General features: G+C 44.1%; 3 protein-coding genes across 4 annotated transcripts; 1 reads left to right on the top strand and 2 right to left on the bottom strand.

Annotated features, from left to right (window-relative positions):
* The first annotated feature begins 339 nt into the window (after positions 1 to 339).
* Positions 340 to 4,412, top strand: LOC100823659. Its single transcript, XM_003562805.4, has 7 exons — positions 340 to 879; positions 1,610 to 1,696; positions 1,806 to 2,057; positions 2,168 to 2,332; positions 2,678 to 2,731; positions 2,887 to 3,033; positions 3,646 to 4,412. The coding sequence occupies exons 1-7, from the start codon at positions 673 to 675 to the stop codon at positions 4,021 to 4,023; spliced, it is 1,290 nt and encodes a 429-aa protein (XP_003562853.1). The 5' UTR covers positions 340 to 672; the 3' UTR covers positions 4,024 to 4,412.
* A 4,179-nt stretch (positions 4,413 to 8,591) lies between these two features.
* Positions 8,592 to 14,419, bottom strand: LOC100823352 (CMP-sialic acid transporter 2). Its single transcript, XM_003562804.4, has 15 exons — positions 14,131 to 14,419; positions 12,732 to 12,795; positions 12,581 to 12,644; positions 12,372 to 12,483; positions 12,178 to 12,257; positions 12,015 to 12,090; positions 11,826 to 11,926; positions 11,278 to 11,349; positions 11,153 to 11,201; positions 11,015 to 11,056; positions 10,784 to 10,905; positions 10,628 to 10,687; positions 10,494 to 10,542; positions 9,085 to 9,179; positions 8,592 to 8,993 (listed from the first exon to the last, which is right to left on the bottom strand). The coding sequence occupies exons 1-15, from the start codon at positions 14,155 to 14,157 to the stop codon at positions 8,936 to 8,938; spliced, it is 1,071 nt and encodes a 356-aa protein (XP_003562852.1). The 5' UTR covers positions 14,158 to 14,419; the 3' UTR covers positions 8,592 to 8,935.
* A 1,193-nt stretch (positions 14,420 to 15,612) lies between these two features.
* Positions 15,613 to 21,724, bottom strand: LOC100823036 (glutamyl-tRNA reductase-binding protein, chloroplastic). Of its 2 annotated transcripts, none has more exons than XM_024457602.1 (12): positions 21,430 to 21,724; positions 21,220 to 21,285; positions 20,453 to 20,539; positions 19,837 to 19,935; positions 18,707 to 18,802; positions 18,463 to 18,528; positions 18,285 to 18,375; positions 17,792 to 17,859; positions 17,635 to 17,700; positions 16,850 to 16,900; positions 16,407 to 16,504; positions 15,613 to 16,016 (listed from the first exon to the last, which is right to left on the bottom strand). In XM_024457602.1, coding segments are annotated over exons 1-12 (999 nt in total). In that variant the 5' UTR covers positions 21,640 to 21,724; the 3' UTR covers positions 15,613 to 16,015. The 2 variants fall into 2 exon arrangements, with proteins under 2 accessions (XP_024313370.1, XP_003562851.1); XM_003562803.4 differs by having other exon boundaries at positions 15,633 to 16,016; positions 16,440 to 16,504; positions 21,430 to 21,721.
* Positions 21,725 to 26,937: the final 5,213 nt, after the last annotated feature.

The raw sequence follows: 26,937 nt of genomic DNA, 5'->3' as shown, positions 1-26,937 counted from the left end.
CCTTCGCTCACGCGGGCTCCCACTAGCAGCATCACGGGATCGAACAAGTACATGATACATATACTGTTATTAAGTACTCCAGGCAGTACTTGGCTACTAACAAGAAATGCTAAGTACCCATTATTATGTGGTCAGGTGGAGCCTAACCGCCGTCCTTATATCGCTGCCGATTACACGCGCGCGGATCATGAAATGGAAACACGACGTTCTTATACGTACGTACGGCGCACAACAAGTATGTGGCCTACGTGCGTCAACGAACGTTGTTCCTTGACGCAAAAATCTTCGTAACCGGCCGGCCGTGCACGCGGGGACGAGTGAGGCGGCCGGACCAACTTCTTGTTCTTCCGAGAATCTGAAGTGAGCCAGACTACCTAAGCCCCGTCTTCTCGTCTCGTCTCGTCTCCTCTCCTCCTAACTTTAAAACACGACGGCAACGCCCCGTCTAGCTCGGCTCATCCCATCTCATCTCCCCCTCTACTGCCTCCGTACGCAGCGCGCGCGGCGGCCGAGGCAGAACACGACGCCAACGGACGGATTTTTAAAGCGCGCCCGCCCCGCCGTGTCCGTCTCTCCTCTCCTCCCCGCACTTCGCCCGTGTCAGCTAGCTCCCGCTTGCCTCGTCGGCCAAAGCAGCAGCAGCAGCAGTAGAGCACGCGCGTGTCACTCTCCATGGCTGCGGCGCGCGCGCTGCTGTCCTCCCGTCTGCTGTTGGCGGCGGCGGCGGCGGCGCTTCTCTTCTTAGCCTGCGCCGCCGAGGGAGCGGCGGCTGTGGCGGCGGGGAGCTCCGGGGGAAGGCGGAGGCAGCTGCAGCGGCAGCAGCGGCAGGTGCAGTACCACCTCAAGCGGCTCAACAAGGCGCCTCTCGCCAGCATTCAGGTAACTCTAAAGACATCCATCTCCGCGTCTCGTCTCCCTCCCCTATCCTTTAATCCGTTGCGTTTGCCGCTAGTCTCGTGTTCCTCCTCGATGATTTTCCTTTGCTCACCCGTTGCAAGTGAACCCATGGAGAAAAGAAAGGAGGGGTACGTAAATTTGGCATGGAAGTGGACGAAAGGCGAGACCTTTTTTTGGGTTTCATTCATGCGCGCTTTCATGAGCTTCATCTACGAGCCAGTAGCACTCGCTTTGGAAGCGTTGATTCACTTCTTGACTGCTTGTTGCTCATGGACCACCATGCATTTAATTTAATTTCTCTCGTCGCCGGGAGGAAAAGACTCGCTTTTGGGGGCGGGGATTTCATGGGTGCCCGTGCTTCTTGGGTTCATTGGACTTTGAAGGGAAAGAGGGATGCTTGCTTTTGGTGCTTTCTCTTTCTTTTGAGGACGACCGGAATCTCTTTTTTCTGAACAATTAGTACTATTTTGCTTCTGTTTGTTCAAACCGATTAAACGATCTTAGTTTTGTTCTTCTTACAGTCAATCTGAAATGTAAAACTTGGGGGCATTGCTTGGTTATGATTTTCACCACTTTTTTCTTCTTTCTTCTTTGGCTGTAGTTTGCTATATACTCTGAAACCAATGTTGTAGTTTCTACTCTGTATTCTTCTCCGAAGTTTAGCACATTATCTTTTTGAAGTGTTGGAAAACTGATCCTGAGTAATCAACAGAGCCCAGATGGAGACATCATAGACTGTGTGCCCATCTCCAAGCAGCCAGCATTTGATCACCCTTTCCTCAAGAACCACACCATCCAGGTTCCTCCCTCTCCAGCACCAATGTGCTTTCTACAGTTGATGGTACACAGCTTCTCCCCACACATTATGATACTAACGCTCTCCATGGTACATCGCCCCTACTTTTCAGACAAGGCCTGCATACCACCCAGAAGGCTTGTATGATGAATCCAAGGTTGCATCCCAGAAGAACACGCAAACAATCACCCAAATGTGGCATCGGAATGGCAAGTGTCAAGAGAACACAATACCAATCAGGAGAACCAAGAAGGAGGATGTCCTGAGGGCCAGCTCTGTCAAGAGGTATGGCAAGAAGTTGCACAAGAGCACCCCAAACCCCATGTCTGTTGAACCTGACATGCTCAATGAGAGTGGCCACCAGGTATATCACAATGCTTCATTCAATTTTCATGTTTGATGGCAGTGTACTAGCTTGCTCTTGGGTTAAGTGGTCACTAATCCATTTAACCTTGTTAACTGGTTCTGTCTCAGCATGCAATAGCATATGTGGAGGGGGATAAGTACTATGGAGCCAAGGCCACCATCAACGTGTGGCAGCCAAGCATTCAGCAGGGCAATGAGTTCAGCCTTTCCCAGCTCTGGATCTTGGGGGGTTCCTTTGGGCAGGACCTCAACAGCATTGAAGCAGGATGGCAGGTGAGAGCTGAGACATGAGACGGGGAAAAACCACCTAGTGAAAAGTTCAATTAAATGTTGTACTGCAGCTTCCAGTTTTGTTCTTCTTCTCCTTCCATGCTACAAATTATGAGGGGCATTTCCTCCTTGCATGCGTTCATAATTTCTTTCTGTGTTGCAATAATGATATGTGCACTGCTGAAAGGACCCCTGCATTTTGGTAGGAGCTAGGCTATATTCTCTCTCTCGAACTGTACTAGTAGCACCCAGTACTGTTCTAGCCTTTAGGAGCCAAGAATGCTGTAATGCTGTAGTAAACTGTGCAGTCATTTTCATTGTGTCTGATTGAGCTGTACAAAATTTCAGGTTAGCCCAGACCTGTACGGGGACAACAACACTAGACTCTTCACCTACTGGACTGTAAGATAAACATCACAGTCCTTTCAAATCTCTATGATAATTACTTTTTGATTGGCTATTTTTTCGTCCTTTTCGCTTAGATCTACATGACCTATCATTTGGAATGACCTGATCGTATATACTGATTTTTGTATTGATGTGGAACACTACTGTAGAGCGATGCTTATCAAGCAACGGGATGCTACAACCTGCTTTGCTCAGGGTTCATCCAGACAAACAACCAGATAGCCATGGGCGCCAGCATCTTCCCTATTTCCAACTATGGTGGCTCCCAGTATGATATCAATATTTTGGTCTGGAAGGTAAAAAACAAGAACCCTTCACATGTGGAGCGTACATAATCATATTGGTGAATGGGACCGGCGAATCTATATGCCCACTTGTTTCTTGTTCTCACTTGCGTCAAGGCTACAACTGTGACTCTGGCCTGATTGTGGACAGTGGACACCTCACAGTTGTCCACACACACGGACTGGATTTACGCCTGCTAACACACAAACTGATACTAATAGTTTACCTCTTTAAACAAATCAAGACTATTTTCCTCTTGTTTTCATGCTTCTCCTGTTATAAAATCTTATCATTTCTGCTAGGGAAATTTGGAAATATGTCTCTTCTGCTAGGCAAAACTGTCATCATTGGCATTGTCATGTGCCATTACATTATGTTATTGTTTAGTATTTTACAACTTGCATAAGAAACAAGATCTAAATCCCTCAAGATTTCCAAAAGTTTAAACTTAAAAAACAGTTAGAAAGCATTTTCGTAAAAGGACATTACCTTTTCATAGTGCATTATAAAGAACACTTGGCTTTATTTTGCTCCCACATGATAGAACTAAAAGGCACCTACCTATATCTCCTGATCATCATCCTATCTGCTAATTATGCCCGCAATTCACGGTTTAATTACAGGACCCAAAGGAGGGCAATTGGTGGCTGCAGTTTGGCAATGACTACGTCTTGGGCTACTGGCCATCCTTCCTCTTTTCATACTTGGCAGACAGCGCCTCCATGATCGAATGGGGCGGCGAGGTGGTGAACACGGAGCCTGACGGCAGTCATACCTCCACGCAGATGGGCAGCGGCCACTTCCCGGAGGAAGGGTTTAGCAAGGCCAGCTACTTCAAGAACATCCAAGTGGTGGACTCATCCAACAATCTCAAGGCGCCAAAAGGAATTGGTGCATACACTGAGCAATCCAACTGCTATGATGTGCAGAACGGATACAATGGCGACTGGGGCGCTTACTTCTACTATGGGGGCCCCGGGAAGAACTCCAACTGTCCATAGCAAAGAACTGAACTGCCTTCCAAGCCCTAACAACAACAGCACCCCCTTGACACCTCTGTATTATCCAGTAAATTAGTTTACACCTCTCAATTCTTTCTTTTTTTATTTTTGTTGTTGTTTCAAGTTTTCCCCGGCCAAGTTCATTAGCTTCTAGGCAAGGCAAGTGTTTTGACATGTGAGTTTGTTCTCTACCTCAGAGATGTTGGTCTGGTTCTAGGGAGGAGTGTGTGGTCAAGTTTCTGAAGAGAAACAGGCCTGTTTGGTTTGGTCTGGTTCTAGGGAGGAGTGTGTGGTCAAGTTTCTGAAGAGAAAATAATTTTGTTCCTCCTATGTCACCAACCTCTCTGCTGGGCTGGTTGCTGAGTTACTACAAAAATTGAATTGATTAAGCTGTGTGCATGTGTGAGACTGGTTAACATAACACCAGTACTACCAGCATGTTTTTTTTTTCTGTTCTGAAAAAAGTGGCTAATCAAGTGTTAGCTCTTGGAAGATGTGCCCAAAGATGCCTACTTTTTGCGTGCAGAGTTTGGTGGCACACTAGCCAGCTCGCTAGTCACTTGGAAAAGTGCACAAAGGGTGACTTAAAAAAATAAGTTAGACCTGACTCCTGAGAATGGTGTGTGTAGTCTTGCATTCTGTGATGGCAGGTGGAGTTCACATCGCAAGCAAGATTGCCACTCCGCGGTGCCTAACTTGATTGACCCCATCACGTTTGAGTGGTCTTGAGTTGAGTTGGACTCTGAATTCTGGCTGCTCCATTAGAAGGATTTTTCCTCTCTTGAGAATTCAGATTTAGTGCAAGGTTTCAGTGCTCTTGTGGTGACATCCAGTTCAATACCTCGCCAACTCTTCAAAGTCAACCGCTCTTCTTTCCCCCAAATAAGTTGGTCAATCGGATGATGCCGCAACAAGCGCACAGAGGACTTCAACGAGACAATCAGCCACAGATATTCTTGTCAAATTTGTACTCCGTACTACAAATATTATAAAAGTAAAAATGGTATGGTGGCTACAAATACAGTCAATTTTCCATGTACCATTCTACGATGAGAAATAAATCCGGCTACATCCAGGAACCGGGTGATAAATGTAATCAAATGACAGGCTCGTGTGAGATACTAGTGCCACATTTCATGCCATGTGATCTGTATGATTGTGTTAAGGAAAAATCACTGAAAGCAACCGACCAAAATGAGGTTTTTATCTCTGTTTTCTTTCTGTCTAAAGAAGAAGACATGCAAGGATGGATGGATGGATGGATGCCGGAATCTCGTCAGTCAGTTCGGACGCACATACATTACGCGGTTGCCGGCTGTGGTTCACGAGCGCGCTGATCCGGACGCCAAACCGATGGAGAACAACGGAAGGGAAGGGAAGCGCTGGACAAAAACAAGGCACCTTCACATGGCAAACAGAGGCCGCTGCCTCCCTTCCTGCCTCTGCCTGCCGCTTTTGGTTGGATTCGACGGGGGGAAATAATTGCACCGGCAGCGGCAAGAATCCAGGACTTGCAATGCAGTCCAATGCAGGCATGCATGTAGTGCAGGGGCAGGCAGGGTCTCGTTGCATGCATGTCGAGAGTGCCGCTGGCTATAGCTAGACGTGCAGCTAGGAGCTGAGGGAGGATGCATGGATTTTTTTTTCTCTAGAATACAGAGGATGCATGGATTGATCATGGGCTATGGAGGGTGCCTTTGACAGCTTTCATGGGTGTTTTTGCCCAGAGGTCTCGTCCGTGTCTACCTTGTCTGGGAGCCCCTTTTTTTACAACACACGCACAAATGTGTGGGGTTCTTCTAATGGGATTGTGCCTGTCCCGATTCTCCCCCACCTACCTACCAACCTCTCTTTTTTTTGGAAGGACCTACCAACCTTTGATACCGGTGTAAAATGTATGTTGGTTAGTTTTCCCCGAATTAGAGAATCTCAAGCGGGCGTTCTCATTTGGCGTCCGACACAACCGTTTGGAGGGTGCCGGCACATTTTTTTTTTATGATTCTGCCGTGACCTAGCCGCGGTCCAATACCAACTCCCAAAAAAAAATTTGAAAATAGGCAAAATTTAACAAAATTCGGCGAAATTTAACTAAACTTGATGAAATTTAATTAAACATCATATTTTTTATTACGTAATTCTAAAATTAAAAAAAAACGCCCGCGCTAGTCGCTGAAGTCGACGAGGAAGGCGTCGTCGGAGTCGAGGGTGATCGGCTCCACCTTCACCTCCGACTTCGGCTTCTTCCCCGTCTTCTTCTCGGCCGTCTCTCTCGCCGTCTCTTTTGAGCTTCAGGACTCGGCCTGGGCATCCGTCATGACGAGGCCGAGGCGTTCTGTCTCTTCGGCCTCGCGCTGGCTGGTGCGCTCCGCCGCCAGCAGCCCCGGGAACTCCTCAGGGTCGTCATCTGATCGCCATTCGAGTGCCGGGCGCTCGTAGGCCTGCTCCGACGCCCACTCCCGCACCGGCTTTGGCCGGACAAGGCGGAGATGGCCATGAGGCGGCGAGGGCACCCGTCGGCAGGAGGACGAACCCGCTGGCGAGCAGGCGCTGCGGGAGGACGAGACGGAGCCGGAGCCAGTGGGACCGGCGGCGGCGGAGTCTCCAGCCGGGGGTTGTCGCCGGCGGCGATGTGGGCCAGCACCGACGCCACGATGCGCCCGCGCCAGAACCGGCACCGGCCGTCGATGTTGAACCGGCCCGGCAGAGGGCACTGGCCTTGGCCCTCGTATCAGGCGATGTCAGCGTGCCGGTCGGCGAACAGCACCGCCCAGTTCACGCCGGTGGCGCGGTTCCACATCGGGTCCCCGCGCTCGTCCGCCATTAGCCCGTGACGCCAGGTGGGCTGGGTTCAGTACGAGGACACCGCCTAACATTTTGAACCACGTCGGCTAAGAAAACAATTTAGGGAGGTCGGCTGGGTCGGATTTTTCGCGCCGACGCCGCCGAAACCCATTTATGGGGCCTTTAGGAGGGGCAGCTGGAGTTGCTCTTAAGCTCGCTGTAGGGTCTTCCCGCAGGATGATCCTCTCCCAACGGCTGGTGGCAATGGTTCACACTGGAACATAGCCGGACAGCTTTTCACAGAGAAGACTACACGCTGGTAAACCCGGTACTTTACCAGTATATACAGCACAGATAAAGCGCGGCGTCTTTCTACTTGGCACGTACCCTTTTCCCCTTGTGTCAGCTCGATCCCACGGGCCACGTACAGCCTTTCATCAAAGAGGAGCAGAGCGATTAGCAAAAGAAAAAGAAAACGAGGAGCAGAGTTGGAGCTAGCGGCCATGCATGGAAACTTGCAACGAGAGGAGGGGAGTCCCTGAGATGTACTAATGCTGAACGTGCACTTGCTTTGAAATGTTCCTGAATGTGCGATGGAGTCGTGCTCCCGTGAATCCGTGTGCGTGTGCAGATCACAAAGTACAGCTGCAGTGCAGCCCAGTGGAGTGGAGGCAGTGCTAGCTTAGCTTAGAGCATCTGCCCTCGTCTCCCCCATGGGCATATGAGGGGCGTCGGCGCACGCTGTTCGTTTGAGGCCCAATCGCGACCGCCGCATCCCCACATCCCCAAACGTTGTCCCCTCAAATTTGGTTTGTCTCACCGATAGTGGTGGCCCGCGCTGTTTTTTAGCTTTAGCTGGCGTCTCCGCTAGCCCCTATGAGTAGGGAGTGGTCTGCGGGCGCCGGCTAAGTTTTTAGGTCACGCCGGCTATTTTTTGGATTTAGAAGACGGGTTGGATGAGTTTTTTTAGAGCCGGCGTCTCCATTTGCGTTTGGGAGGCCTTGTCTACAGTTCCTTCCGGTCATCCGTTGTCGGTCGATTATTTCCTTTTCCTTTCTGAAAGGGGACGAAAAGGCTTATATCATCCACGTTCGGGCCTGCTTGGATGGTCGTTTTGAGGCCCATTACCGGTGTAATTTACAGGCCCTAGAAAATATACACCCGAAGATTAGAATTGCGATTGGTTTGTCGTTTCCAGATTTCTTTTACGCTCGTATTGCCCCAAAACGACCGGAAAAGATAAACTGATACAGGAGTATAAACTTTCCTGGATGCCAAGCGGGGCCGAAGTGGTTTGAAATAAGTGGAAAGTCCAAGTATATCCACCCCGAAGAGGACGCACGGAGTCTCGTTGTCTCCCATCCTTCTGGCCAGTCTCCGGGCAAGCTCCACACGTTGATCAAAGCATTTCTTCTCGGTCTGACGAGGGAAACGTACGCTCGACTCGGAAGATCTTCAAGGCCACTTGGCGCTTCTTTTTTTTTTGAATCCTGGCAAAAGGACGTCACGGCTACACGGCGGCGTTGCTGGCCTGTGGAGACTGGACTGAGAAATGCTCGTGAATGTGACGAGGCTCCGTGTGCAGACATGTGCAGGAGTCTCGCTGTCTGTTTGGCCATCTCTTTTGTTGACCATCAAATGTGGGTGTTAGGGCCATGCAGACATGTGCAGGTTCCTCTACAGTACAAGCCACAAAGGAATGGTAATTTCGAGCTAAAGAGAAATCACAGTGAGGAGCTCGTGGTGGGTGGGGGGGGGGGGGGGGGGGGATCTCGCTACAGTGTGAATAATAATCCTGGTATAGGTAAACATCTAGCTGACCTCCGCAGGTAAGAAACTAGCCTCTGGCCACAAAGCAAGAGTAAACAGAGGGTTTGCCACCACTCATGCGGTTACGATAGCAATGGAGCTAGACATATGCCACATATCAACAGGTAATCGCCTTTGGCTATCGATCAAACTAAAGTCCTTCGGAACATAGCTCAAGACAGTTCAAAAAGGAACTTGGCTCAAGAACAGATTCCTATCTCCGTTGTGGTTAAACATGTTGGGGGTTGCTTGCTACCATGAATCGTTCCATGACGCAGCATTGAAGCGTTCGCTGCCAGTTCTTGGAGAGATGGTGCCGAACTCATTTCTGCTGCTGTGGCTTCCCGACAGAATGCAGATACACGGAAACAGAAACAACCCTGAATTTATAAGAGAGTTTGTTAGGCCATCATGGGTTTACAAAGCTTCAATCGAGATAACTTGTTATTACACACTTCCATCGGTACTTACGTAGATCCGAGGAAGAATGCAAGGGACAGATGGAACCCAAACAAGAAGACAGATATGATTGCTGTCAGAAGCATTGCGACTGAAGTTGAATACACCTGCAAGTATGCAGAAAACATAGTTAGGTGATCGAATACACTAGTGCAACTGTGTAAATACTAAAGAGTAGTGTGATATCAATAAATTGTTGATCCACCTCAATAATAATTCAAGAATCTCTAATAAAAGAATCCAATGTATCTAAAATATCAGAAGATTTGATATCTAAAGACAGTTAAACCACCCACAAATTTGCAGGTTAACAGGCTGATGCGTCTCATGTCTTGCTTTAGAAAGGATGAACATCTGTGGAGTGTTTTCAGAGAGATCTATTCCCTCCGATCCTAAATTCTTGACTCAAATTTATCCAAATATGGATGTATCTATTCTTAAAAAGCGTCTAGATACATGTAATATTTCGAAATAATTTAGGATCGGAGGGAGTAGATGGTTTGTTTATTACCATAGTTTCTCAGGTACTGCCTCCGTTCCGGTATAACGGGCCTACGCGTATCCTTAGGTCAACGATTTAACTAATGTAACACGAGTTTATCAATAGGAAATTCAAATGTTCTATTTTCTAATGGTATAACTTATTGTTGGATATACAATTTACATTGTATTGATTGAATTAACGATCTAGGGATACGCCTAGGCCCTTTATACCGGAACGGAGGTAACATATTTGGATAATTGGATTGTGCAGTGACATATTTCCCCATACAACAGAATGTGAAATATCTTAGTTTCTCAGATAACAGAATGTGGAAAATGTGAGCTTACAGAATTTGTGACTTATTCCCTATCAAGAAGGTATAGACATAATGCTGTATGAGGTTAAGGTCGTTGCTGTTAAGAATGCAGACATGCTAAAACACATGCTCTAAGATGTAATCTAAATGTAAGCCATGAAACGTAAGGCAAAACAACCATGCTGTTGTAAAAGGACTGGTAACTGCCTTAGAATCCATAGTTGCATAAATCCATCATTGACTTTTGTAGCCCACCAAGACACAAAATACTGAGATAATATAAATATCAAAAGTTCTCCACTTGGCATAAAATTTCACTGAGATAGCCATCCAAAATTAAGTTGAACTAGTGATGCATGAACGGTTCTAATGCCATGCAACGAGTAAATAAATCACATCTTTTCTTTGAATGAAACCAACAGGTGAGGACAAAAGCTTGATGATAACATCCAAGGTTGTCATCACAGACTGCCACTTAAACAAGAAGCGGTGGCTTAGTAGGGATTATCAGAGGTAATGGAATAATAAACAATTATTAGAATGTGCAATTTTGCTGCAAAGATGGTTTTAACTTATCACATGTTTATTTAGCCCACAAAAGTTGTAGTTGACAATCTGTACCTTGACAATATTGTCAGCATACTTCATCACCACTGATACAGCTATTCCACTGGAAAGCAAAACAAGAACACCTAGAAGGTAAGTTAATCCCAAATAACCAATATTGAATCAGTTAAAACATCTAGCAGCAGTACCTGAGTGCATGGTTAAGGATCATCAGAAATGTAATAAATGAGTAGCCATGAAAAAAGCCTCTGCATTAGATGGCATGGTCGAATTAAAATAAGAAATATAATTCATTGTAACAGAATATTCTAACATGATACGAAGTAATTCTGAACACAACTAACTTATTCATGACAGCATCGAAGTCCTGAACACAAATGGCAACTAAATTGAAGAGCATTCCAAAAATGTAAAGCCAAAAATTCTGCACATTGATGTTTCTCGAAGGACGCTTTTTGATGATAGCCTGCATTGTCCAAAGATGAATATGTCTCAAAACAATTCAGAGTCCAATCAAATAAATCCTTCTAAATCAAAATATATGCAAATAGGAGCAATTGCACCAAGTTACATACTTCTGTGTATACCCCAGCAAAACCACTTAGAAGAGCCATCACCTGAAAAAGAAGGAACATTCAGCCAGTTCAGTTCAAATAACTTCCTATAACATGTCCAAACGACTAGATTAAATGATTTTCTCGTTTGTGACTCACAATTGCCATCATCCAACCTTGGATAGGGGTTTGAAGAACATGGTCTGATCTGAAAGGAGCATATTACTTATGTTAGTTGAACAAATTAACTAGAGAATGAAAAAATGCACACTTATTTTGCTTACGAGGGGTTAAGCTGAGCCGTAGTGCAGCCAGCACATAGAAGAATAAATGCAGCCCACTGAATTTCACTTAACCTGGAAAGAACATAAGCATTCAGTGATGGAACATAAGTTCAACAATCACCATCCTAGAATAACAACAGAAAAATCACAAATTCTGCAAGGTGTAGTTCCCAAATTATATTACTCCCTCCTTCCGGAAATAAGTGACGTGGATTTGTATAAACCATGTCACTTATTTTTGGACGGAGGGAGTACAAGGCTTCAAAGGAAGAAGAAGAAGAAAAAAGGACCCCAATTGGCTGCTATAAAGATGCCGGCAAAGTAGTAAAAGGAACACAGCTTATCATCAGTGGCGGAGGCAGGGACCTTCAGTCCCTGAATAATCTTTACAATTTCATCATATGAGCTTCATTTCTTATGTTTTGGCCCTCTCTAATAAATCATCCTTCTATTCTGGCCCTCCCTATATTTTTTTCCTGCCTCCGCCCCTGCTTATCATCTCCCCTTATTCCCAACTCCCAAAGCCACATTAAGTGAGTAGAGCTTACTTTTTGTTTAGAATGATACGGTATAAAACACCAGTGCTAATGATATTCAGGTTCTTCAGGATCTGGTAAGCTGGTGCGTCCACATAAGCAAAGATGTAATACTGACAGAAAGTGGAAGTATGTGTCAAGCTTTTGTTGTTACAAATACGAAATTATTTGGTCACATGAAAACTTGACGAGTAGACATACCTGCAACAGATTCTTTACCATGTAAAGTATGGCGGGAATAGGATAAACACTAACTTCATCAAACGATGTACTTAACCTGAAAATAATAAAAATAAATTGCTAGAGTAGGAACAAGACAATATGTACTCGGAAAGCAATCGCTAGATTATGGTAGAACTATCACCTATTATCTTCTGTAACACCTTGACTGTTCCATGTTCTATACAGGGCTAAAAGTGACAATAGACATTTTAAAGCTTCGACCTAGGCATAAATAAATACATAACTCAATCATGGTATGAAGAGAGCAAAAGGAAAGCTCCTGATCCTACCATCACCAAGAGAGAACTTAAACTTAATTGAAAAATAAATTCTCACCGAAAAATTAGCTGTTGTGACACTATACTCATACTTTCCAGCTCTTTTTGACCACACGATAAGTATTGCCTGAGAACTTGTTAGTAATGTCAATGCAATCGTAACAACAGACCTGCCATAGCAATTAACAGTTGCCAGTGAATCTTTTGATTTTCAGCAAGCATGTGATATAGGCATATAGCACAAAGATTGCAGCAATTAACTCTTACTTTTGCTTCCAGCTCTGCTTGCCCTTCAGACCTCCTGCAGCGCCAAGGGTGGAAGTTGCTGTGGCTGTATATAGGACAAGTATTAAAGATGTGACGTTCCTGATTATAGAACATCCAAAGAGAAGATTTCAATGAGGAAACAAGAGCTTACTGCTAGAAAGAGTCCTCCCATCAGGGCTTTCTATGTCCTTCTGAGATATGACATCATAACTCTCCTTTAGATTGTACAGGATAAGACAACTTGTCAGCACACAACACAATTGATAAAGTACGAGTTTATTGTAACCCACAGAACTTCAAACATATTAAGACATTGCCAGAGCTTGAAATTTAGCTCAGCCCCAGGCTACCAATTGGTGGCAAACATCAACAGGATAAAACGACTGAACAAATTTAGTCGTGTTGCGAGTTTACGTCATAATAGACTAGTCTGCTCTGACCTCTAATATGATAACATGCAAAATCTGTTTCTGAAATCACGCCCAACTCAACTTAACTGAGCAATGTTTAACTGGTTAAATTGAGTTCAAGTTACTTCACTCCATTGTCTCAGAAGAACAATGTACAAACTAATAAGTTCATCAATGGCTAAAAGTCATACAAGATGCTGTGCCCAAATACCCAGTCTTTGAATATCCAAATGCATTTACCAATATAATTTGTAAATACAAGAAAAACATCGGTCACAGTTTAATCAGACTTGCTGTCAGTTACAAGAGAAAAATGCAACTAGTTACAAGGTAGGCAAGAAATGCACGCCTAAACTTTGGAATTACATAAGAATGTCTTAAGAGCGTTGTTCTGGAGTGTGCTGTTTTTTTTAGATAATGCAAGAACGCCACTCTTTGAATATCCAAACGCATTTGCCAATCAAATTTGTAAATTACAAAAATTAAACATCGATCGCAGTTAATCAGACTTGCAGTCAGTTATAAGACAAAAATGCAACTAGTTACAAGCAAGGCAAAAAAATGCACGGCTAAACTTTGGAATTACGTAAGAATGTCTTAAAGAGCGTTGTTCTGGAGTGTCGACATTTCTCAGCGATCCACTGCGGGCATCACTACAATCTTAACTCATCAGTAATGCGTTAGTTAGTCAGGTTCAGAAAACCCCAATGGAGATAATTCTTGAGACCAGTCACCAAAATTTCGAAGTCAGCTCCCAATGAGTTAATACTGAACTCTTCAACAAATTAAAGTCCTTGACCACGGCAGTCCCTAACGTATTCTAATCCAGAATTTCAATTCTCTAACGGATTCTCAGTGGGCACTAACCAGTATAACCACGACTAGATGACCACCGACACTCTTAACACTCTACAAATATCCTCAATCGAACTAATAGGAAACAAATATTGTACCACATTCCAGTGACATAAAACACCGCGGGCGACGGGGAAATCTTGGAAGCCTATGGTGACAATAAAGGCAAACAAAAACTGAAAAAGAAAAAAATCGGCCGCCGCAGCGATCTAACCTAAAGGCCAGTCAGGACCAGCGTCACGTCGGCGTTTGTGGCATTTCCCTAGGGTTTCGGGTGATGCTCACCTGATCCTTCACTCTTCTGTACTCCATTTCTCCCTCTCGGCCCTCGGCTCGCCGCTACTGCTGCCGCCGCCTGCCGTCGTTGCTTCACGGCAGAAGAGGAGTGGATGCGGGGCGGGGCTCGACAAGCGCTAGCCTAGGATACTCGCCCCCGCGTGCTCGGTCGGATACTCGCCCCCGCGTGCTCGGTGATGAAAGAGCTGAGAATCGGAGGTGGACACTGGGGAGTGAGGAGGGGCAGAAAGAAGCGTCGCGGCGAGGAAGAGGAAACGGAAAAGCAAGCTGACGGCGACGTTGAGACGATTTTTACCTCCTCCAGTGAGACGGTTTTTTTCCATTCCAAACTTTCCCATTTAAACTTCTTTTAACGTAATACTCTTACTCCCTCCGTCCAACAAAAGATGTCTCAACTTTGACTAAATTTGAATGCATCTATAGACTAAGTCATGTCTAGATACATTCAAATTTTGACAAATTTGAGATATCTTTTGTTGGACGGAGGAAATACTAATTATTTTGAAGCACTTTTTAAAACAATGCTTTGACTTTATTGATTCATAAAAAAAATACAGAAAACAAAAACCACGAAGAGAAAAAACAACCTACCCTAAAAAAATTACAAGGACAAACTTAAAGATCAAGGGAATCAAGGAGAAACTCTTTTGGAGAGAATTTCAAACTTCATTTTGGATTTTAGGAACTAACTTGTTTGGTTGACACGGAATTAGATACATGAATTCAATCAAAATTACATATAATCACATCTATAACTGACCTCAGTTTCTCTCTAAAATGCATCATTTTCTCTAGATTTGTCTCTCATTGTAGAAATCTATGTGGCAGACAAACAAGATTTTTCAATCCAAAATTCAAATTCAACCAAATGAAATGATACATTTTTTTACTGAAATGAAATTAGGGCTACCAAATGGTTTGTTATAGTTTTCAGACAAAACAATTTATATTAAATATTCCAGTTTTTTAAATTTACATAGGAATTTTTTTTCAGGAAGAATTCATGTACTTCCTCTGATTTATAAAAAGTGTTGCACATTTTGTACTAAGTTACTCCCTCCGTCCCATAATTTTTGTCGAGATATTACATGTATCTAGACTTTTCTTTAATAATAGATACATTCATTTGGGCAAATTAGAGATAAGAATTATGGGACGGAGGGAGTAGTACAAATTTTGTACTAAGTGGGCGACACTTTTTATGGATCGAAGGAAGTAGGATTGAGCATAATGACGTGATATCCATTTCTATTTCTGCATTTTTGGAATCGTGCAAATACAAAAGGCCCTGTGCCGGTTTTCTTTTAGATGTTACTCCCTCCGATCCTAAATTGTTGTTGTTTTAGTTCAAATTTGCACTAAAACAACGACAATAATTTAGGATCAGAGGGAGTGTTAGATATACTTTTGCTAAGGATATGATGCCAACACCAACAACAATGTTTTTTTTTCTATCTTTCATGTTTCATCTCATCAAACCATCTTACAACTCGCCAGTTGACTGTCCACATGGATTATAGAACGTGAAAAGAATATGCTTTCCGTATCTGAATCCTTCCAACAGGATAAGCTTTTTCTAGTGAACAACCAGTTGAAAGAGTTGTATGGGGGCAAAACGGTTCATTAAAAAAATATACAAATCGCTTTGCATTCACTTACGAAGTTCAAGTGGACTGTTCATTGTTACAATGGTTCGCTGATGCATGAAACAATGGAATTCTGTGTGGATCAATCTTCAACGACATTGATTTAGGCTTCTTCTTTTTTCATTTACATGAACAAAGCCACCACCATCCGAGAAAACAGGTCATTCAGCATGTGAGGAGGAGGCTTTTGCGGCCTGTAGCATTTCCACAATAAGTGTCTTCACATCCCTGTGCAGAACAACAAGACCATTTAGAGTCAGTCACGTAAGTAATCAGAATGAGTTGTCGCAAAAAAAAAAGGGTAAGTAGTCAGAATGACAGTGTCTAGTCATCAATTAATCCGCCATTCAGCAGATTGTAGACCTAGGAGTTATTGAGGAACATAAGTGTTCAGAAAATGCATAATCATTCGTAAAGAATACAATACACAATGAACACTAGAACAGTTCTATGCATACAGTGGAGCAGGACAGGAGAAGAAAATACATGACCATGTATTCATGTTTAAGCCTAATTTAAACAGGACCCTAAACCCCATTATGAGAAGAGCAGGTATGACCGTATAAGCATCATTACAGTGATAAGCATAGAGCAGAGTGGATAAAGTAGTATGCATACTACGAGAAAAAACACAACAAAACAGGGACCAACTTTCTGTCCTGTGCACGCCTAGGGAAGGGGATACGCAGCTTCAGAACACTTCCATCATAACCAGCCTGCACAATTAGGAAAGTGCTGAGTGCAATGTCACCACAGGTTTGGGCTTTCACTAGAATATAGGGCAGCACATTAAAGCTCTGATCAAATAAATTCAAAGATGTGCATCATTGCCCAATCATCGAATAGCCCTAAAGAATAAATTGCACATTTTGTTTTCAGTTATGATGTAACCATTAAATACAGTACATATGACATTGTTGGCTGTGGGTGCTGAGGGTAAACTGCATTTCAGGATTGTTTCTTGGAAGAAGAAAGAATAGTATTCCCAGGATACATTAGTGCGATTTGGTGATATGTTCTTAGCAAACAAGAACAAGACACAGATGTCATAGAGTTGTTACCTTCACATTAATACCAAGGCTATCGACATCCAGCATAGAAGCAAAATCCACCTGAAATAGCTTATATTTCTCATCCCTCAATATATTGAAATGAAACATTAACATTTCTTTTAATATGTATAACTCATGTGCTACTATATGCTCGATGGACACCACATGGTCTGTACTCTGTTAGTAGTTAAGACTGACAACCTACACAATGCTTCGAATCTAAAGCAGTTATTCATGTTCAAGACTCAGCATACTGTAATACTAATAGTAATAGTTCATGGTGCCCAAAAGACTAAGCAGATAAGGAGAGATATCAGCTAGATTATAAAGCTAATTGCTTTTGTCATTGGCAAACTGGCCTAGTAAGTGTTGATTGTGCAGCTGTTTTACTGAGTCAAGACTTGCATAGATATGTGTGATGTACTGATGCTTACACTTTTTCCAGCTTATGTTTGGGAAAGAACCATATGCTTGAACTAACATTTCCTTTTTCAGACTAAACATACCGCGTCATACCATAGAATAACTAAAATACTAGTTATACAGAAAGAAACTGAAATATGAAATGAAAAGAATACATAAGTACTCCCTCCGTTCCATAATTCTTGTCTCAAGTTTGCTAAAAAATGGATGTATCTATTCCTAAAAAGTGTCTAGATACATGTAATATTTCGACAAGAATTATGGAACGGAGGGAGTATATAACTGTCTCAGAAAAATATAGGTATCTTATATCTTTGTAGAGTGACATTCATGACGAAACACCATGTACTTAAGCTTTATATTGCACTTGCCATAACACTGGTTGAATGTTGCACAATGAGCTTGGTATCATCAGCATGATCCTTATTCATGTGGCTCTGTGGAATATATACAGCTAAATTTGAGCATAAATTTGCCAATGAAAGATCAGTAGGTTTACTATGAACTTCAGCAAATATTAAAACATACTGTAATAGGAGTGGAAAATTGAGATATAGGATCCACTTTTGCTTCCTTGAACTCAGCAGCACTAAATTCTGGGGATGTGGAGAACAGAATAATATCTCAGGCACCATCATCACCAAATCATACTATATTTTGTATTTAGAGAAATCGACAAAATTAGCTATAGGAGCATAGGATGAGTGTCACAGGAACACTACATAGCAACTCAAAAACAAATGAACAGTTGATTAGACCAATGGACATCTGGTTCTTGTAGAAGGAAAAGGCAGCTAACACGATAGAGGATATTATGCCTTCCGCCTGTATAAAATGCAGAGTGGAGTGAAGCCAGTCTGGCATCATCCTCCTAAAGAATTGCATCTTCTAAGTGCACCAGTATTCACGTTAAATGAATTTATCTTCAGCACAGAGGCTAAATCAGATTCTACATGCAGAAATAGGAAGTAGTGATGGTGAGTAGCTTTAACTAGGACATTCAAAAAGGTGGTACACGTACCTCCAGAGCCAAGGATAGCTGTTGCAACCCCAGATACATAACGCACAGCTTTTGGTTTGATGTGCAGAAAACGGAAGTCACCAAAGTCAACCTTGATTTGGAGAATTTGCATCAGAACTAGTACTCAGTGTGATATTCTTCAATTACTTTAGAAACAGTAATGATGTATCAAACATACCCAAAATGCCTCAGGGTGTCTCCGTAAGTACGCGCTTCTCACTGCATCTTTTTCTTCATCTGAAACCTTTGAGATAGAAAACCAAATGAGAAATGAGCCACCACATTACAGTAAAAAAAGAAGAAATGAGCTACCACATAATTATCTGGAAACATGTACAGTATTCTTTAGCAAAGTATCGCTACAGAAATCTATCAGGACATGAGCACAAAAATATATAGGTTGAGCCAGAGGAGGGAATTACAGGTGTCGCATCACCATATACAGTGATTACAGTATCTGTTCTGTCCTCTGGGTCTTTGGCAACCAGAAGTGAGCATTTAGAACTTCCAGAAAGATTCTGCAAAAATGTTGGAAACAAAATAGAACTATGGTAAAATGGAAACAAAACTCATTTTTGTTTCTTCTGAATTTAGCAGATGCAGGGCAGCTATTCTTTTCACAGAATACTGGCCATCAGTTTTAAATTTTTTATGTCTATCCTTCTTGCTTTTTATGTCCACACGACACGCATGTACTAGTATTCCTGTCAGTGTTATCATGTGTGTTAGAGTAATATCACTAAACGTGTAAGGCCTCCATGCATGTCAAAAAGTGTCAACAGTTTTTTTTTACATGTATAAACCTATACTGCTATGAAGCGTCAGAATAAGTTTGGATATTAGCCGCTCGATCTGCTGCATCCAACAGATGCAAAGTGTCAATGCTGACTGCCAGATCAACTTCTTGGGTACATGGGGATAGAAAAACTCCAGACACCAAGGATCGAAACCACCACCTCCTTCATGAAAAAACAATGCACTGCCAATTGTGTTGTGCTGGTTCACTGTCCTGTGTTGTAAAACTGTGCTACACTTGAAGTGAACTAATGGTAGATGCTAGGTTGCCCTGTTGTTTCCCCTAAAACATCATGCATATAGTATAGTCTATTGTTTCACTACTCCATGCACTTGTGAATAATTTGAGATGGTGTTTGGTAATGTCGCATTTGTCCATAGCTTCACACCAAGTTTCACCAACACTAGAAGTTCGGAGGTCTTTTTCTTTGAACAAACATGCACGCCTCAGATTAATGATATTTTTATACATATATATAATGATCTTATACTTATATTTTATAGTTCATATAGAGTTGGGTGTTTAAACACATTTTGCAATACAATAACCCATTTCAAGAATTGAAATATCATAGCTACAGCAGAGCAACATTGTTATATTGATAGCTTCCTTGCCTCAACAATCTTACAATCATGATACTCTATTTAAAATATGTTCCATAAATGTTTTCTATTAAATTCATGTCATAGTAGTTTCAATATGTGCTTGCACACGTACCAACATACTAGTAATCATGAGACTATAAAACGATCTTACCTTCGAGTGACCTGCTAAACTGCTCACTGCTAATATGGGGGAACCATCTTGATCGCAAGCAAAATCAACCATTGAACCCGATGGATAACCTACATGTTCCTGTAAACAGAATGACATTTTATACATACTCCAAAAAGGTCACTGTAAAACGTAAAACTCTGCACTATCACCTGCTTTGTACTTTTAAAGCTACAAATTGCTTTCCTCTAATCAACTAATCGACAACAAAAGAATATTGCATTTGCCTTCATCATTCACAAAATCATAAAACAAAAAAGGCATGTGCAGGAAGGAGACAATCCGTTCAAGTATAACATAGTACAAAACTATGTATCGTTGTACTAAATATGTGAGAGGTACCAAGGCAAACACGTGTTACATTTCAATGAAAACTGAAAATTGAGGTTATTAAGCAGTTTAAAAAAATTAGTAAGCTTCATAATCATTAATCAAGAGAAGCTCTTCACAGAAATAGGACCAGGCTCACTCTTCACTTATCCACAAGGCAATCAATGTTTACTATTTTCAATAAAATTGTAAAATCACAGATCCTGGAAAAGACTGGCAAAATGTATGTCCACTAATAATGCAAATACAAGAATACTTCTTAGCATACCTGGGAATGGGTGGCCAGAACACCCCTGACACTCCGGTCGAGAATGGTTCGTATTTCTTCAATAGGAGGAAGCCGAGCAGCTTTTACCTATAATTATGACGATGTTGAGTGAATAAGAAAGGCCTTGAGATGGCAAAGGAGTAAAACCTACATTCTTTAAGAGTTCTCTTTATTAAAAATCTAAGACAACTTTATACCTTATTAAGGTATTTATTCGGAGCTGTCACAACTCACAAATATTGCATGTACTAGTTCCACCGGCTGATCATTCAAATATCTAATAGGGCACATGAAGGGCATATCTTGCAAATTCAGCTGACATTGGTTTGGGTAGGGAATATGGATGAACAGTCGGCCAGAAGAGAATCCCATAACATTAAAATGTGGGCTAGTGTCGAGTAAAACTCTTCATATCATTGTCAATTACTGATGATATGTTTCTTTTTGCTCGCGTACTAATTATCTAAAAAACCAAAACAGAGGAACGATTTTAAGCCTGTCTCGCAGTACAGTATTTAATCATCCTGGTAATTCTATCTGATTCCGTAACATATACCCAGCCCAGGACGTGGTTCTGAAAAAAAAAAATGCAACGAGTACCTTGCCCTAAGTTTGTCAAATCCTCAGTTCTCAAAATTATAAAAATGTTTATAGAATCCCAAGGGGCTGGCGTGCTACTACTGGCCGATAGTCACCGGATTTTTCGTTTTACAAGTTGTAATTTTGCATAGTACTATCCCCACGCAAATCCAGGCCAAGGGCCGCACCTGGTGAGCGCGGATCACCTCAAACGCGTCCGCGGATCCGCCCGGGGCATCGGCAGGCGCCGCCATCTGCAACACAGGCCAAACACCGGGAAACCGTCAGCCAAAACCACTATCGCAGCAGGCGAGGCATTCCATCGAACAGTTGGTCCGTAACCACCCAAACAGGTCGAATACTAGGTTTTAGGCGCCAGGCGGAGAGGCCAGCCAGACCTGAGAGGACGAGGCGGAGGAGGCGAAGAAGCGACCGCTGCGGCGGCGAAGAGGCGGCGAGGAGCGGTTGGTGCGCGCGTGGAGGGAGGGGGAGGGGGAGGCGTGGGCATGGCGGTTTTGTAGGTGGAGTGGGAGGAGCAGGCGCGAGAGCGTTGACGGCGAGGGGGCCGACGCGAGCCGGGCGCCCGGCGTGAGCAGGAAGGGCCTCATTGCGTGCACGCCTTTGTGGTGTTTGTGTGTCAGTGTGAGCGGAGGAGGCTTGCTGGCCGCTTTGGGGGTCGCTTGGCAGAACGGCAGCCGCGAGAGCTTGCGGGCGTTGGGAAGAAGAGCACTTCGGCCCGGCTTGAATGCTTCCGAGATGGGCCGGTTGAGAGGTACTTGAGCTCGGCTTGATCTGGCCCAGATTCGTGGGCCGCTCGTGTGTGCTAAACGGAGCTTGAACCAAATACAGCCTGAAACGGAATCCAACGAGAATGCTTTCTTTGGCTAAAAAAAAACGAGAATGCTTTCTTTACATAATCTGTAATCTGTACTAGTCTCGTATGCTTACTTCAACGAGCCGCTGTTTCTTGACTCGTAGACCCTGATAATAATGTAATGTGTTCAATGATTTAAAGTTCTCATTGTTTAAAAGGAAATTTGCCGGAAGACACCGTTATTTTGTGGCTTTGCCGAAATACACCGTTGGAATGTATTTTTGACCATTACAATTTTGTGGACATTTGTTAGAACACAGTGCGTCGACTGAAATCGAGAATTTGGCATTTTTACTTGGGACTACCATCGTAAATCCGATTTGAAAACTTTTTTCCTTTGTACGAATCGATTTTTGACATCTACTAGGGTCCGTTGTTGCTCGATGTGGGCGTTCATCTCCTTTGTTGCTGCACTCTGCATGAGGAAAACGCTTCGAACAGAGAGTTTAAAAGATTTTATACACATTTGCTAAAGGATAGAATGATAACTCAATGTGAAAAAAGTCAAACTTTCCGTTTTGGACCATACAATGTGCTCCGGCAAATGTCGACAAAATTGTAATGGTACTGGACAAAGACACGTTCCGACGGTGTGTTTCAGCAAAGGCCACAAAATAACGGTGTCCCCCAGCCAATTTTCCCATGTTTAAAAGTGGACGTCACATACAACTTTTCAAAAATTATGAGTATTGGTTGAGTGTAGAATAGCAGTGGGTATTTCGCCCAAACTTCGGGTTATCGTTTCTCCTCAGGGACTAGGCGATGAACAATCGGGCTTCAACTAAAACTAGGTCAATCAAGCACTGTGGGAAATTTTCAAACCAAAAATAAAGACACCACTTAAACAATATTTTTGTGATTTTTGTTTTACTTTAGATAACTAAAACACTAACACAAGCAAACATCAAAGACAGAGGCAGATTTACATAGACAATTAACAGGAACAACAAGTAATCTCACGAGCAAACAGATAAGACAAGAAAACAATCGATTTGTTTAGGAAAAGGAGAGAGTTCATAACAGGGCAACACATGTATATTTTATCATAAAAATTTAAATCACATTCACTGTATATATTGCACACAAATCACGGGACAAAAGACAGTTATATAGCTCACAAATATCATCATAGTTGAACAACACAATAATCATCAAGATCTCACACCGACATTTAAACAAACAGGTTGCGGCTCTACAAAATCAACACGAGTTCTCACTTTCAGTTCATACAAACAACAAGCAAAAGGAAGAAAAGGGAGAGAATCGGATGTGGATTATCTTAGGAGATAGGGGAAGCACAAGTTGGAAATGGGGAAGAAGTTGCATGGGGTCTTCGTGCTCGTCGAAGTCATTGGTTTCCTTGGTCGCTGCTGAACGTGCGTGAGGGGCAGCAGGGGCTGTAGATGCTTGTCACGATGGGGTGCAGCATCTTGTCATCGGAGTGGAGGAGGGGCAGCAGCAGGTCGGGGGCACGGTGTAGCGAGCTTCGTGGCGCGCCGCCACGCCGGCGTGGCCACGGAGGTGGAGCAGCAAAAATAATACGCATGGTGTAAATCTGTTTTTTATCAAATATTATACTGTACTTATAGCATTCAGATTTGAGGAAAAACATGATGCTAAAAGGTTAACTAAGTGAGAGAAAAATGATGCAAATAGGACTCTTATCGGGTATACATACATGAAGGAATGTGGAGATGTCAAAGATGGATTTGACAGGCAGGGGCGGGCCCAGGATTCAAAATTGTTCTGAAAATTTGCTAATCAAAATTGCAAATATTTGCGTCTCTGATCGAGAGTTTGAGACGTTATTCTGTTGTGCGCAACTCAACGCACATGTGAAACCGTGGGATGGCGGAAGCAACGAATCACAGAGCAGCGGTCAACCCAAAGGCGGGGACATCGAGGAGCAGAGTAAATGAGGAGGTAGGAGCAGTCGCTAGGCTTTTAGAATCAGAGACATGTCTGTTTGGGGATTTAGAAGGAGGCGAGGAGATGTGAGGAGTAGATCGACATCAATAAAGGTCATACGAGACTACATGTGTCGAGCATATAGTTCGGTTTTCGGCGATCCGAAATCCTATTTGGAGCATTGGTCCAACTTGGAGGAGGAAGAAGAGAGATGGACTAGTCCATATTTACACTCAATGCTGGAATACCATTGAGTTTAGTCCCAAAATCTTATTTACATGCATACATAGAGAATACATGGTGTACATATTCATTTTTTTGCAAAATTTGATGGGTGTTCAACTGAATACCCTTTAATAAAGCTGGGCCCGACCATGCTGATAGGATGAATCTCCCTTGGTTCGTAACGATTGTATTGATTATTGTATAATTTTTTTAATGAATCAATAAAGCCATTGTTCTGCCGGCTTACTCGGTGCAGTTTCTAAGAAAATTGATGCGACGGTTACTGGTAAATCACGATACGTGTACCCGGAAGTCTGGTGATCACTCCTGACACGCACTGACGCGCACCCACAACGAGAGATTATACGATCTGTCGCTAGGTTTAACTCCTGTGGAAAATAAGGGAGTAGCACTCTACAGTTTGCCATCAAAATGTTCTCTTGATTCCCACAGTGCGGCACCATTCCTTCCACGCCCACGAGCGTCCCCCAGGACGCAACGAACCACACGACACGTCCGCCTACGTCCGCCCCCGCCGCTGGGATGGCCATAACTTCGGCGTGCGCCCCGGGCGGCCGGTGTCGTGACGCTAGGGGAGAAGAAAGGCGGTTCACCACGCGCACGCCGTGAAAGCGACGACCATAAATAACCCGGTCCTTGGGTGTAAAGAACGAGAAGTCTGAGGAGCGCGCGTTAAAAGCTCCCGCGGAATTCCGACTCCACGCCACGACCTTCCCGTCCAGACCAGGCCTTCTTCAACTTATCAACTACTCCTACGTGAAGTGCACCTTTGATCTACCACTACCGGAAACCTCTCCCGCCGCGAAAGAATACGAGAAGCTACGTTGTTGTTTTTCTCTACACGCGTTTTCAGTCGGTTAGCCGGCCGCAATCAGAAGCCAGAATGGCAGCTCGCATATGCTCTTTCGTACCGGCCGAAGCCATGCCAATTGTCGCAACTCGTAACGTAAATGGCCTCCGGCGAAATGCTCCGGCCAACCTTGCCGCAAAAATAATCAGGGGAATATGGACAGGATGGGATGGGCAAAGAAGAAGGAAGCGTACTGTAGCACGCATGCACGCACCGGTGGCATGGCCCGGGCTGCGGTTCGTTTATTTGCTCACTTTTGACAGCTAATTCGTTCGTTGGGGGTCCATTTCGCAACTGTCGCGCCAGCTGTTCCCACTAGGCTGGCTGGCTGGTCTTCCCCATGAGTTCATGCCCATGCACCTGTGATCCTCTCTAAACCACGTTCTCTCTGTGGTACCGGCTGGGGCTCGTGCTCCAAAACAGCTGAGCCGGAAGAATGTTATTAATCCCCGTGCATCTTCTCCTAAGACAAAACAATCGGGAGGCGACACTTTCCTTGAATGAACGAACGATGTGCTGGAAATAATGAAGCACGGGTTGTGTAATAATCAAGCTACCGTCGGCATTTCATGTTTCCTTATAAATATAGTACATTAGTGATAACTTTTCATCACGAAAATAGACGTGCCAGCATTGACATTGAAAATAGACGTGCCAGCATTCCCTTAGGCTGTTCATGCGGAGTAACTTAGAGTAATAACATAACTACCTTCATATTGGTTAGTAATTTATGTGGGGTGTCATGCATTGTGTCATTAATTGTCGTGTAAACTTATCCTGTCTTGATTTGTGTTACCACATCACTCTTTTTTCCATTTATTGTCATGCCAAGTCACCAAAATGTCTAGTTGGCATCTATGTTACTGTCAAAATTACTTGCAGTATAAACTATAAACTAGCCTTATTTTGCCGTCACACAAATTTTCCGACTCAACACGAAAGTCCAGCCCTCTTAAAAACGAACCCCGAGGAAGGATTAAACAAGGAACTGACCAAGGAAGCAAGCGCAGCGCGCACGTTTATTGATGGACGAACGAGCTAGCAGTAGTGCCGAACAACCCGACGCGCGTGCCCGCCCGGAGACGCGCTCAAACTTGAAGCTTGGTCAGCCAGAGTGGATCCCGGCCGCCCCAACCGCAGCGCCAGCCTAACCAAACGCGAACGAACAAACGGCCAGCCGTACTCTTCTCCTTCCTACGCGACCTACCTGGCCTCGCTCGCTATATAACCCTCCCCCACTGCGCTCCTCTCCCTCCCACCTCCATCCACAAAGCCGCCTAGCTAGCTCCTCCGTCTCCGCGCGCAGAGCATCTCTCTAGCCAGCTCCCACGCTCCTAGAGAGATCTCTCCTCCGACGCCGACGAGAGCACTACTACCACCACCCATGGCCGGTCTCAGGATGAAGTTCGTCGCCGCCGCCGCCATGGCCGCCGCGCTCGTCGCCTCCGCGGCCGCCGCCGAGGCCCCGGCACCGGCGCCCGCCTCCGACGCCGCCGCCGCCGCGCTGCCCCTCGCCGCGGCCTCCTTCGCCGCCGCCGCCTTCGGATACCTCTTCTGCTAGATCTGTGGCTCCGTCGCGTGCGGTTCCGCGGTTCCTGGTTGTCTCTTGGTTTGCTCCTTGGTGTCGTGTGGAGGTGTGTGTTTGGGCGTGTGGGCGTGCGTGTATGTATGGGTCGCGGCGGTGTCCTGCTCCGGGGGGGGAGGTGTGCGTGAGTGTGTGTGTGTGTGACGTAGTGCGTGCGCCGGCGTGCCATTCTTTGTGGTGGTGGTGATCGATCATGTACTTACCCTTGTTCTTGCTATGAATGAGACCATTTATTTGATTGATTCATTCTTAATTCTTCAGCTTCTAAATCAACAACAGCCTTGATGCTACTGTCTTGCAGTAATGCGTTTTGAGGAAATTTTGTGCTGTGAAATTCAGAACTCTGTCCAGCCGCCAACTTATCATCTGAACATTTGACATATATACACAACGCATTTTCTAGCCGTCAGTTGAAACAAAGCTTTTGATGGTTCAAAAGGGGA

The sequence above is a fragment of the Brachypodium distachyon genome, chromosome 1 (genome assembly GCF_000005505.3).
Source record: "Brachypodium distachyon strain Bd21 chromosome 1, Brachypodium_distachyon_v3.0, whole genome shotgun sequence".
Classification (NCBI taxonomy): domain Eukaryota; kingdom Viridiplantae; phylum Streptophyta; class Magnoliopsida; order Poales; family Poaceae; genus Brachypodium; species Brachypodium distachyon.
The sequence above is the reverse complement of the archived record's forward strand: the minus strand, read 5'-3'. Positions and strand labels throughout refer to the sequence as shown.

Bases quoted from the DNA above. Each gene is read 5' to 3' on its own strand.
- LOC100823352 (XM_003562804.4), bottom strand. From the start codon at position 14,157: ATGGAGTACAGAAGAGTGAAGGATCAG. The intron at 12,796-14,130 runs GTGAGCATCACC...TACAATCTAAAG, and splicing joins ACAGAAGAGTGAAGGATCAG to GAGAGTTATGATGTCATATC. The intron at 11,057-11,152 runs GTGAGTCACAAA...CTTCTTTTTCAG, and splicing joins AAGGTTGGATGATGGCAATT to GTGATGGCTCTTCTAAGTGG.
- LOC100823036 (XM_003562803.4), bottom strand. From the start codon at position 21,639: ATGAGGCCCTTCCTGCTCACGCCGGGCGCCCGGCTCGCGTCGGCCCCC. The intron at 18,529-18,706 runs GTAATTCCCTCC...TCTATCTCAAAG, and splicing joins TATATGGTGATGCGACACCT to GTTTCAGATGAAGAAAAAGA. The intron at 16,505-16,849 runs GTAACAACTCTA...CTAATTGTGCAG, and splicing joins GCCTTGGTATTAATGTGAAG to GCTGGTTATGATGGAAGTGT.
- LOC100823659 (XM_003562805.4), top strand. From the start codon at position 673: ATGGCTGCGGCGCGCGCGCTGCTGTCCTCCCGTCTGCTGTTGGCGGCG. The intron at 2,333-2,677 runs GTGAGAGCTGAG...ACAAAATTTCAG, and splicing joins GCATTGAAGCAGGATGGCAG to GTTAGCCCAGACCTGTACGG. The intron at 3,034-3,645 runs GTAAAAAACAAG...GTTTAATTACAG, and splicing joins TCAATATTTTGGTCTGGAAG to GACCCAAAGGAGGGCAATTG.